At 34.7% G+C, this 13,095-nt stretch overlaps 1 protein-coding gene across 1 annotated transcript in view; it reads left to right on the forward strand.

Annotated features, from left to right (window-relative positions):
• The window catches only part of TMEM67 (transmembrane protein 67), a 54,577-nt gene extending 43,684 nt beyond the window's left edge, over positions 1-10,893 (forward strand). Inside the window, exons 24-28 of the mRNA XM_043601374.1 lie at positions 1,586-1,702; positions 1,807-1,911; positions 2,457-2,559; positions 8,247-8,389; positions 9,640-10,893. Coding sequence (XP_043457309.1) covers positions 1,586-1,702; positions 1,807-1,911; positions 2,457-2,559; positions 8,247-8,389; positions 9,640-9,720 — 549 coding nt within the window. The 3' untranslated portion in view covers positions 9,721-10,893. The remainder of the gene's footprint in view (positions 1-1,585; positions 1,703-1,806; positions 1,912-2,456; positions 2,560-8,246; positions 8,390-9,639) is intronic.
• Positions 10,894-13,095: the final 2,202 nt, after the last annotated feature.

Here is a 13,095-nt window from a genome sequence, read left to right on the forward strand (position 1 = left end):
CAGGAGACTAATAAACCTCTTAAAAATGTATAGCTCATAAATAAATGTAAAAAACTAATATTTTTGCCCTCTTCAAATTAGCAAACTTTTTTTAAAAAGCTAATACTTAATAGTACCAAGGACATGATGAAATGGGCACCCGTAAAACTCCTGGTCTAAGAATAAATTTTTACAAATCTTCTGGAAAGCATTTGGAAATAAATATACCAAGAGTTTTTTTTAAGAGTTGATTATCTTTTATTCACTGATTCTGTAAATCTAATTCAAGGAAATAATTAGCAATGTGAATAGCTAATTAGGTTGAGGGTCTTTATCACAGGGACTATTTATAAGGCCAAAAGCATACATAAAAATAAGAATATATTAAATCAATTGGTCTTCCTACACAGTGAAATCTTAGGTAGACATTAAAAATCTTGTTTTATAGAATATTTAATGACATAGAGAAAAAGAAATCAGTGTGATCCCAATTTTATGCCATCTATATGTATATCCCTGGACAAAGGACTGGAAATGAAATACCTTCAAAACTTCTATTTCTGAATGTTGAGATCATAGGTGATTTTTTTTCTTTTCTTTCTTTTTTAGATTACTCCATATTTTATAAATTCTCTGCAATAGCATGTGCTTTTTTAATCAGGAAAAAAGAAATGTTTTTTAATAGAGAAATTCACTACATGTAGACTTCCTTTCAGTCTGTGAAAAACAAGTGTTATGTTTGAAGATTAAATTTAGACAAGAAGATTATTAAACTCTGGAATAGGCAAATAAAGCAAGAGAAGGGAAGCAGAAGGACTTGAGGTGACCTTGAAGCATCGATGGGAAGTAGCTAGGGGTGGGGTAGGGCAAGATTTCACATGTTTATGGTTGTCAGGATTCAGGCTGTGTCAAGGAGACCTGAAATGGATATCTGGTCCATGGCATTAACCGTTCAATCATGTATCACTACCTTTTTATTGCATTTAATTAAGGAAGTGTTTTAAAAGTTTTTAGGAAACAAAAAAGATTATAATTATGAAAGTAGTTAATCTAAGACTAGACATTTTGGCATGCATTAAAGAGCAATAAAATTAATCATAAAGCAAATATCAATATATAATGAATTTAGTATGGATTTTTTTTAAAGTAGTGTAAAGGAGATGATACAGAGAGCTGAAAGGCATGACAACAAAGAAATTAGTAAAACCCGGAGGGGAGTGGGAACCTCGGATAATGTCAGAATCCCTTTTGTCTCAAATATAGTTTCAGTAAAATTTCAGTTGGCTTCCAAATCTTGTAATGTGTGATACCAACAAAAAGAAAAATTTTAGGGGTGCCTCAGTCAGTTAAGTGTCCAACTTTGGCTCAGGTCATGATCTTGCGGTTCGTGAGTTTGAGCTCTGTGTCAGGCTCTGTGCTGGCAGCTCGGAGCCTAAAGCCTGGAGCCTGCTTCAGATTCTGTCTCCCTCTCTCTCTGGTCCTCCCCCCGCTCACACTCTGTCTCTCAAAAATAAATAAACTTTTTTTAAAAAAAAAAATTGTGTATTTTCTTTTTGAGATAAGGCAAAATTTTTATGATCTTTATTTAAATCATTTAACTTTTCAGGAAAACTTGTGTAGCCAGAGAGGTTTGGTACCAAACACAGACGGTCAGACTTTTCAGATTGCAATTTCCAGCCAGATGAGACAACACTATGACAGAATTCATGAGACACTAACAAGGGTTTGTATAAATTACAATTCAGGTATATTTTGTCAATATTTCATGTTACTTAAAAACCAAGAACGTAAGACGTGTTGCATTTATTTTTGTCTCTTTCACATTAGAAAAATGGCCCTGCCAGACTATTGAGCTCATCGGCAAGTACATTTGAGCAGAGTATAAAAGCATATCATACTATGAATAAATTTCTTGGCTCTTTCATCGATCATGTATGTATGTCAGCATTTATATTTAAACTAGAAGCAAAATATAATTCTTAAGAAGTTAACCAGGAATGTCAGTGATTTCTTTAGTTAACTAAGTCAGTGGACTTAGAACCCTTCTTTTTTTGCCTGTCAAAATTAATACTGTGGCTTAAAGACAGAGTTACGTTATGTAAAAATAAAATGACATTTTATATCTCTACTAGCATAATGATAATTCCCTTGAAGTATGTCTACACTGCAATTGTGTCAGCTAGTTACTGAAGTATTACTATATTATTTATTACAGAGATATGCTGTGGTTGTATTCCTGAAAAGCTTGTTATAAGTTGATTTTAAGTATATCTAGCCCTAAATACTACTAAAGACATTTAAAATTTTTAACATTTCTAAAGAAAAACTTTGTTACAAAGCCCAGTGTAGTAAAATCCATCTTTTTAAAGAACATATTTTCCTTACTATTCATTTTTCATTTTCTCTCTTCCTGATTTTACATTAATTTGGAAACATTTCACTGCTGTTTTTGAAATAACTTTGTCTTTTTATATTAGGTTCATAAGGAAATGGACTACTTTATAAAAGATAAATTGCTTCTTGAAAGAATTCTTGGAATGGAATTCATGGAACCAATGGAAAAAAGCATCTTTTACAATGGTATCCTTCAAATGCCTTTGCTAAACTTGATTACTATTTTCAAAGTTTGAAAAAAAAGTACTTGTAGTTATTTGTTTTGCTTTTATAATTTTATATAAAAACAAAGGAAAGGTAATGAACTTAATTAACTTAACAGTATTATAGTAGTTTGCTAGGTTCCATTTTATTATGTCATATAGCAGGAAACAAAAGTATAAAAGGGGCGCCTGGGTGGCTCAGTCAGTTAAGTGTCCAACTCTTCATCTCAGCTCAGGTCTTGATCTCAGGGTCGTGAGTTCAAGCCCTGCACTGGGCTCTGTGCTGGATGTGAAGCCTACTTAAATACACACACACACGTGTGTGTGTGTGTGTGTGTGTGTGTGTGTGTGTGTGTGTGTGTGATACAAAAAAAGACCATTATTCTGTAAGAAAGTAAAAAAACTGAATTTCAAAATCAGTGGTAGACATGAAAGAGATAGTAAAACACATAAAATTCAGGTTTTTTAAATTTGAGTATAACTGACATGATGTTACATTAGTTTCAGGTATACAACATAGTGATTCAACAAATCTGTATGTTGTGTTATGCTCACAAGTGTAGCTACCATCTGTCACTATGCAATGCTGTTATAATACCATTGACTATATTCCTTATGCTGTATCTTTTATTCCTGTGACTTATTCATTCTATAACTAGAAGCCTGTGTCTCCCACCTCCTCCACCCATGTGTCCTCCCCTCCACCTTACCCCTCCCGACCATCAGATTCTGTTTTTTGTTCATTTGTTTTTTAGATTACACATGTAAATGAAATCATGTGGTTTTTATCTTTTTCTGTCTGGCTTACTTCACTTAGCATAACTCTCTCTACATCCATCCATGTTGCAAATGGCAAGATCTCATTCCATTTTTTATGGCTAATATTCCACTGTGTGTGTGAATATATATATTTATTTATGTATTCTTTATCCATTCATCTGTGAATGGATGCTTGGGCTGCTTTGATATCTTGGTCATCGTAAATAATGCTGCAATAAACATAGGGGTACATCTATATTTCCAAATTAGTGTTTCTGTTTTCTTTGGGTAAATGACCAGTAGTGGAATTATTGCATCATATGACATTTCTATTTTTAATATTTTGAGGAACCTCCATGCTGTTTTCCACAGTAGCTGTACCAATTTACATTCCCACCAACAATGCGCAAGAGTTCCCTTTTCTCCACATCCTCATCAACACTTCTTATTTCTTGTCTTTTTAATTTTAGCCATTCAGACAGGTGTAAGGTTTTCGTTGTGGTTTTGATTTGCATTTTCCTGATGATTAGTGACGTTGGGCTTCGTTTCATGTGTCTGTTGGCCATCTGTATGTCTTTTTTGGGAAAATGTCTTTCAGGTCCTCTTCCCATTTTTAAATGGGATTTTTTTTTTAAGTATTGAGTTAAGTTTTTATGTATTTTGGTTATTAACCTCTTTTCAGGTATGTCATTTGCAAATATCTTCTCCCATTCAGTAGGTTGTTTTTTTATGTTGTTGATTGTTTCCTTCACTGTGTAAAGCTTTTTTATTTTGATGTAGTCCCAATAGTTTATGTTTGCCTTTATTTCTCTTACCTGAGGAGACATATATATGTCTCCTTAAAAATTTTGCCATGGTCAGGCATGCCTGGGTGGCTCAGTTGGTTAAGCATCCAACTTTGGCTCAGGTCATGGTCTCATGGTTTGTGAGTTCGAGCCCCGCGTCGGGCTCTGTGCTGACAGCTCAGAGCCTGGAGCCTGCTTCAGATTCTGTCTCCCTCTCTCTCTGCCCCTCCCTTGCTCATGCTCTGTTTCTCTCTGTCTCAAAAATAAACAAAACATTTAAAAATTTTTTTTAATTTGCCATGGTCAATGTCAAAGAAATTACTGTCTATGTCTAGGAGTTCTGTGGTTTCATGTCTCACATTTAGGTCTTTGATACGTTTGAGTTTTTATTTTTGTGTATGGTGTAAGAAAGTGGTCCAGTTCTATTCTTTCTTTGCATGTAGCTGTCCAGTTTTCCCAGCGCCATTTATTGGAGAGATTGTCTTTTCCTCATTGTATACTCTTGCCTTCTCTGTCATAGAACAATTGACCATATAGGCATGGGTTTATTTCTGGGCTCTCTATTCTGTTATGTTGATCTATGTGTCTTGTTTTTGTGCCAGTACCATACTGTTTTGGTTACAACAGCTTTGTAGTATATCTTGAAATCTGGAACTGTGCTACCTCCAGCTTTGTTTTTTTCTTTCTCAGGATTGCTTTGGCTATTTGGGTTTCCATATAAATTTTACTATTATTTGTTCCAGATGTGTGAAAATGCTGTTAGCAATTTGTTAGGAATTGCATTGAACCTTTAGGTTGCTTTGGGTAGTGTGAACATTTTAACCATATTAATTCTTCCAACCCATGAACATGAAATATCTTTCCATTTGTGTGTGGTGTCTTTAATTTCTTTCATCAGTGTTTTATAGTTTTCAGAGTACAGATAACCTCCTTGGTTATTTATTCCTAGGTATTTTATTATTTTGGGTGCAATTGTAAATGGGATTGTTTTCTTAATTTCTCTTTCTGCTACTTCATTATTAGTGTATAGAGGATTTCTAGGTATTAATTTTGTATCCTACAACTTTACTGAATCCATTTATTACTTATGAGAGTTTTTGATTGGAGGCTTTAGGGTGTTGTATCATGTCATCTGCAAATAGTGACCTTTTAATTTCTTCCTTACCCAGTTTAGATGCCCTTTATTTCTTTTTCTTGCCCGATTACTCTAGCACTTCCAGTGCTATGTTGAATAAAAGTGGCAAGAGTGAACATAAAATTCAGATTTTATGAGAATCTGCAGTTAGTGGAAAACTAATGAAACACTTAAAGAATAACATTCGTGATTAGTTTTAATTTTTTATTTTATCCAAATTCTTAAAAATCACAGCTATCTGTGACAGGAATGGTGCCTAAACCTGGTTTCTTATCTTAAAAATGTGGTATATATGTCACTTTTAATGTGGCTGATAACCTCTTATATGGGTTCATTAAAATGGAAATGATGTAACCTGTGTCCTGGCCTAGATGTCACTTATTCAGGCAGTATTGGGCATTATGTGTTGTGCCAGTCCCAGGATACACAGATACACAGACTAGTGGGCATCTCAAATGTATGAGTGGGGCAATGCTGGGATGGAAGGCTCTGCAGGCACAGGATATACCAAGTACAGAAAGGATAGTGGAATATCTAACCAGACATGGAGTTGAGCCAGAAGAAGCAACATGGAAAAGTTTGAATTGCATCTTAAACAAAAAAAGTTACTATTGTCAAACAGGAATGTCAGGGGAAGAGAGGCAAAGACATTTGTACAGAAGGGGGAAAGGGCATTCAGTACTTACGAATTTTATTGGTGAAGCCTGGTATGAAGTGGGACATCGTAGGAGTACATGAAAGATAAAGAGGGTGATGATCAAATCCCAAAATCCTTGTCTGACATCCTGAGGAGTTTTACTTTATCCTATAGAGCAGTTGTTTCCAAAATATATATATATACATCTTTTCAATGTTTGTCTCACAAGAGATGTGGTTGATTCGTGAAGGTATGAGAAAAAACATTAAAATGTCTATTTGTATATTTGCGATTCAGTCATTTTTAATTTGTATTTTAAAGAATTTATAATATATAGTAATATTTAATAAAATATACCTATTGTGGAATGCATGCTTAACACTTTGTTCTGATAGGGATCCATGATTAAAACAATTTGGAAACCACTGCTAAGGAACATGGGCGCCATCAAAAAGTGTTAAGCAAATCTGATGGTAGATTTCTACTACTCTGGCAATAGTAAAGTGTGTTAAGGTTGTATTTATACCTGTGTTATCATGTGTGAAAAGCCTGGTAGGCATCAGTGCCTGGTATGGGATGGCTCCCAGTGTAGTCATGTTACTATTTGTAATAACAATACAGTCATCTTCATCTTCATCTTCACTGGGAGATGATGAGAATATGAGCTACAGCAGTAATGATGGGGATAAAGAAGAAGAAAGGATTGTCAGAGATATTAAGAGGAAAAAAACAGGTAGAGAGAGAGTAGTAAAAAATTATCCAGATTTCCAGCTTGTATGACTAAGTGGTTGGTAGTGATGCTTTTCACTAAAAGAATGCAGATGGAGGGAAAGAAGATGAATTTAGGTTTTCTTTTAAATTTTTTTTAATGTTTATTTTTGAGAGAGTGCAAGTGGGGGAGGGCAGAGAGAGAGGGAGACATGGAATCCGAAGCAGGCTCCAGGCTCCAAGCTGTCAGCACAGAGCCCCACGCAGGGCTTGAACTCACGAACTGTGAGATCATGACCTGAGCCGAAGTCAGACGCTTAATTGACTGAGCCACCCAGGTGCCCCTAAATTTAGTTTTGAATATGTTGTATCTTGAGGTACTTTCTGGACAACTAAGAGGAAATGTCCAGTGAGGTATTAAATGTAATGAACTGGATCTCAGGAGAAAGGAAAGGCACACAATAGCCGGGAGTCTCATCAAAGGAGGGCATTGCTGGAGCGATGTCAGTGAAAGAACACCCGGGAAGAGCATACAGAGCAGGCTTGTTTATTTGTTTAAATATATATGCAAGTATAATATGTATACAGAAGTCCATATTTTGTAAGGATATAGAATAAAGGGGAGTGAATTTTCACAAACTGAATATATCCCTGTAACTAGCACCCTGATCAAAAAAGAACATTACCAGCAAGCCAGGCATCCCCTTGTATCAAACAGAGTTCCTAACTGGATATCCATGAACAGCTTTGCTGATTCCCCGGACCTCCCTGAAATTAGGTGCCAGATTTGTATTTATGTGCTTTCTTCCCACTCTGGTGAAAGGATCTGTAGCTTTCATCAGAATCTTAAAAGGGTGTTTACATCCCAAAAAGAACAAACCCCTCCTTGTGGAGTGAGGGGAAGAAAAAAAAAAAGAGAGAGAGGTCTTAGAGCAGAACCTTAGAGTTCTGCTCTGTTTAAGACGCAACCTATTTAAGACGCAAATTATAGCTCACTATGCACTATTCAGTCCTTGCTGGTTTGGTTTGTTTTTTTTTTTTTTAACTTCCTCTATCTTGAAGAACCTAAGATTCTTTGGGCTTTAGTTATATAAACAAATAAGGGATATTAATTACCTGGTCTTTGAGAGGTATTGACGATACACTTATATTACAAGCAATGACCAACCCTTGGTACAAATGTTAAAATTGCTTTTTATGAGCAGAATTCCTTGACTAATCTTTGAGATTAGCAATTTTTTTTTTTAATTTTTTTTTTTTCAACATTTATTTATTTTTGGGACAGAGAGAGACAGAGCATGAACGGGGGAGGGGCAGAGAGAGAGGGAGACACAGAATCGGAAACAGGCTCCAGGCGCTGAGCCATCAGCCCAGAGCCCGACGCGGGGCTCGAACTCACGGACCGCGAGATCGTGACCTGGTTGAAGTCAGACGCTTAACCGACTGTGCCACCCAGGCGTCCCAGAGATTAGCAATTTTTAATTTTAATACCGTTTGTTTATTTTTTTAAAGCAATGAAGTATTACAAGTAGCAGCTAGTTTCTATTGTGCTGTTTTTAAATATCCAAACTTTATCACCAGAAATTTATTCCATTTTGCAGTTTCTAATTTATATCTTATAAATTGCTTTTTTTTTTTTTAAATAGATGAAGGATATTCTTTCAGCAGTGTCCTGTATTATGGAAATGAAGCCACTCTTCTTATTTTTGATGTGCTGTTCTTCTGTGTTGTGGATTTGGCTTGCCAAAATTTTGTTCTAGCAGCCTTCCTTACATACCTACAACAAGAGGTAACTGTAAAGTTTTTTTACTGGATTTCTTTTAAAAGAACTATATTGGATGGGGCCCCTGGTGGCTCAGTCCATTAAGCGTCTGACTCTTGATCTCGGCTCAGGTCATGATCTCACAGCTTGTGAGTTCAAGCCCTACATCGGGCTCTGTACCACCACTCCCCCCGCCCCTCCCCCCCCCCCGCCAAATAAATAAATAAACTTTAAAACAAATATTTGTTTTAAATAATTTTTTAAAAAATACATTGGAAGTAGATATTTTATAGCAGAGACTAACAGTATCTACTTTCACAAGGAATTTATAAAGGTTTAGAATATGATTATTCCTACCAAAAAAAAAAAAGAAGAAACATTTCAGCCCTCTTCTTCAGGATCAATGAAATACTGGGGTCTTGTGGAGGGCATAAGTTGTTTGAGCAAATGTAAAAGGAATCCAGTAGGAAGATATTCAAATTGCTGATCATCTAGATGCCAGAAGCGGCAGTAATTAGAATCTGAAACCAATTTTACCATATATGTTAACTAACTGGAATTTAAATAAAACCTTGAAATTAAAAAAAAAAAAAGTAGAGGTAATTAGAGTTCCATTCATCCTCAGCACCAGATGTTAACATAACAAAAAGGCAAGCTAGGGTGATCTAGCTCAGGACTCAGCCCCAGAACAACCCCCTTATGGTAACTCTCATGCATTTTCCACCTGTGTGAATAAAAAAACAACTGCTAGATGGCTTTGAAGCCTGAAATGGAGATTTTAAGAAATGACAGATTTGTTCTGGAAATGTTATTAATGTCACTCAAATATTCCCCCATTATATCCAAGGAAGTATATGAGTTAGTAATACATAATTTATTAGTCTTTGACAGAGATCTAAAATTACAAATTCTATCACTAACAGTTCTGTTGATGTTTCCGTAGCTTTTAGAGCTAGAGGTAAGATGCCTTGCAACATATTTGACAGTGAATTTCTATGAAGATGAGAAAATTTGTATTATTAATTCATTAAAACATAGTCTAAATAGGAATATACACTTCTTTGATATTATGAAAGATAATAAAGAGTCTTGAAATAATTTTGTATATCACCATGTCTCAGATGCCCGATACATGAAAATAAATAGCTGAGAGAATTAGCTAGTTTAATTTAGATATTTTAATTGGTTATACATATTTCATTTTCTTTCTGTATATAATTTTCATTCTTTCTGTATATAAAATTTCATTAATAAAAATTGTTTTAATTTTTTTCCAGATTTTTAGATTTATACGTAATACAGTAGGACAGAAGAATTTGGCATCCAAAACATTGGTGGATCAAAGATTTCTGATTTAATTTTGTGAATAACTTCAAAGACAACATAGCTGTGGCAAAAACAGTCATGATCATCAGGTTAGTTTGCCAAAGTTTTTAAAACTTTTAATGCAAATTATTCTATTTTTATTTGTTTTCTAATCTAAAGAAAGATTTATTTTTATAATTTGTGGATACGTAACTTCTTTGTGAATATGTAGTGTGATATAATGAAGAATGTTGTTTTCCCATTTGTGGTGGTATGTAATTCACTAGTTCATAAAGTAGATAAACTGACAGCAGGGCAAAGGAAATCTACATGTTGCTGTCAGCATAGCAGTCCCCATCATTTGTCTCTGTAGATAATTTTGTAAACTGGGATTTGCCTACATTTTCTCACATTGACAAAATTACTTAGTTCCAAGTTCAAGGCTAGTTTTCAGTTTAAGAGTTTCTGGTTTTTACTTAACGTTATGGTAAATAAATGTTGAAAACTATTTTCAAGTTCTTAGAAATTTGAAATTGTATATTGCTGACTCAATTTGCCTCATTTTAATTTCTCACCCTGTTTGGCAATGGACTAATTCACTCTTGGATTAATGGGCATCTCATGAGATGGTATATATTCATTCCTTTGTATACCTGTATTGTTAGGTCAGGAAATCTTTCCTGTAAAGCGTGTATATATCTTAACTATCACTTACATTTAAAACAAAGCTATAATGTGTGACATTTTCCCCAATATAGTTTTTCATACATTTTAAAAATTACATTTTAAGAGCACTCCCAAGTTTTGCTCTTCCATTATATTTAAAGATTATAAATAATGAACTGTAAATTTATCATGCTATATTGACAAGATGATTTATTGAAAGCAAACTTAGGCTTCATAAATCAGTACACTTGTATTTTTTTTAAATAAGGAAAAAAAATTAGGATCCAAAATATACTTAATGTAAATTCTGAACCATGTAGTAATAATTTCCCATGACATAATTTTTTTTCTTTAAAATACTCTTCAATAATCCTTTTCATTGTATACTGTATACTTGAAAGTCATCTTATGTTTCAAGTATAATGATCATTAACCCACAAACCATCATTTCTTACTGCCTTCTATGTTGATGCTGTGTAAATACGTAAATATAATGTTATGTAAATATTGTTTCTATTTTTTAATTGAACATATGGAATAAAACATTTGGTGTCTCTGTTTCCTGTTTGATTAATGTGTATTTCATGAAATAACATTTAGGAATATACAATACTATTGCAACCGGGGGCCCCAGCCTTTGCCAAAGTTGAATCTTTTACATTTCTTTGAGTTTTAAGAATGACTGAGGAGAAAGAAGTAGGGCTCAGAAGTATTTGAAGTATTTCAAGTATTTGAAACTAGTTTTTGAAGGGTCAAAGTACAGGAATGCCTTTATAAAACCTGTAAAGAGAAACAAATGTAATAGCCTGGATTTTTAAAACCCCTTGCTCAGAAGCATATGAAAGAAATTTAACTCTCATTGCACACATGAGAAGTTAATATTTATGTGAATGTTTGAAAATGGGAATTTCAGACAATAGGTGAGTCGGCTCACCTAATTAAAACAGAGAAAAAACATTTTAAAACATCATTTTTCTATACTAGTTTTATACAGTGTTGCTTTTTACTTCGGTTAGATACATAAAAATGTGTTCAGATTTTCATATGCTGTTGATTCCTTTGTCTACATTGCCACAATTTAAATTTTATGATCAGGTGCCTAATTTTCCATTAGCTCTATAATCTTATGTCCGTTTCTGTGGCACCAATTTACGGTACTTATCATGTTACATCCCCAGTTTTACTGATTACCTAGAAACATTTGATAAGTCTCCTCATCATTTCATACTGAAGCAAACTCTAGGTTCACCTGGAGGTTCTTTACAAACTGCTGTGTGCTTAGTATCCTACTTAGAAAATGCATGGGTCCCTGACAGTTCTGCAGACCAGTCTCTGTTATGAGATGTTTATATTTGCTCATTTCTCTGGCACTGCTGTCCTAACAAACCCTTTTGAGAAGGCTCTACTGGTTACTAGATTGAGAGGCATTCAAAATGACCACTAACTCAGTGCTTGCAGGTACGAAATATGTATCTTTTTTTGTTGCCTATAAATATTGACAAATAAAAGCTGAGGGGAAATAAATATAAGTCAAGGAACAGTATGACTTAATGGAGAATGCTCCAGATTTAGTAACAGAAGCCCCGGATTCAAATGAGAATTTGAGTGCCTCTGTCACTTACTGGCTTTGGGACCTTAAACCAGGTCATTTGACATCATTGAGCTTTAGTCTGCCTCTCTACAATGGAAATAATACCCTTTGTTTTCCGCTTATTGTGAGGATTAATTCCTTATCTTAATGATAAACATAACAGGAAACTATGTACACTAGAATTTTTATAATTTTTAGTTTAAAACACCTGCCTCCAAATATATTTTCTATCTTGCTAATAAATTATTTCCATAATATTAAAACCCAGATTACTGATCTCAGTAACTAACCAGGAACTGACCCCAGCCTCACCAGGAAGAGGCCCTCCCTGGTAGAGCCATCAGTGAAAGGCAAGAAGGAAGTGTCATCACACCATGTTTAGATACGGTTCATGGTACAGATTAGAAAAGAGGGAAGAGGGGCACCTGGATGGCTCAGTCGGGTGAGCATCCAACTCTTGGTTTCGGCTCAGGTCATGATCTCACGGTCATGGGATCGAGCCTCGCATCAAGCTCTGCACTGAGCATGGAGCCTGCATGGGATTCTCTCTGCCTCTTCCCTGCACATTCTCTCTTTCTCTTTTCTCTCTCTCTCTCTCAAAATAAATAAATAAGCATAGAAAGAAAGAAAGAAAGAAAGAAAGAAAGAAAGAAAGAAAGAAAGAAAGAAAGAGAGAAAGAAAGAAAGAAAGAAAGAAAAAGAAAGAGAGTGGAATATTTGGAAGCAGGAATTTAATTTATTCATTTATTCATTCAAATAGTATTTCTACTCTTCCCACTCCACAGCCTCTCAGGAGGGTCTTAGAACTGGTAGAGGAAATAGGTGTGTTAACCAATAATTGCAGGGAACTGAAAAGTGCTATAGCCACCAGGGTGTGATGGGAAAGCTCTTAACTGTGCATCTGCTGTCATTAGAACTTTTACCTGAGAAAAGTGGTATTTAATCTAAAATTTAAAGATTAACAAGACAAGGGCAATCAAAGCAAGAAACAGTGTATACTCTGAGATGAAGAAACATAGCATTTGGGCACTACAGGTAGTTGGAATACAGAATATGTGTATTCTTTATACGTTTAAATTTTTCTGTATGTTATGATGTTTTGACATCTTAAATTTTTTTTCTGGCTATTTTTTCTGGGATTTGAATTTCAGCAAAGGGCATAGCAAGTTGC

This window comes from Prionailurus bengalensis, chromosome F2 (assembly GCF_016509475.1).
Source record: "Prionailurus bengalensis isolate Pbe53 chromosome F2, Fcat_Pben_1.1_paternal_pri, whole genome shotgun sequence".
In the NCBI taxonomy this organism is placed as follows: Eukaryota; Metazoa; Chordata; class Mammalia; order Carnivora; family Felidae; genus Prionailurus; species Prionailurus bengalensis.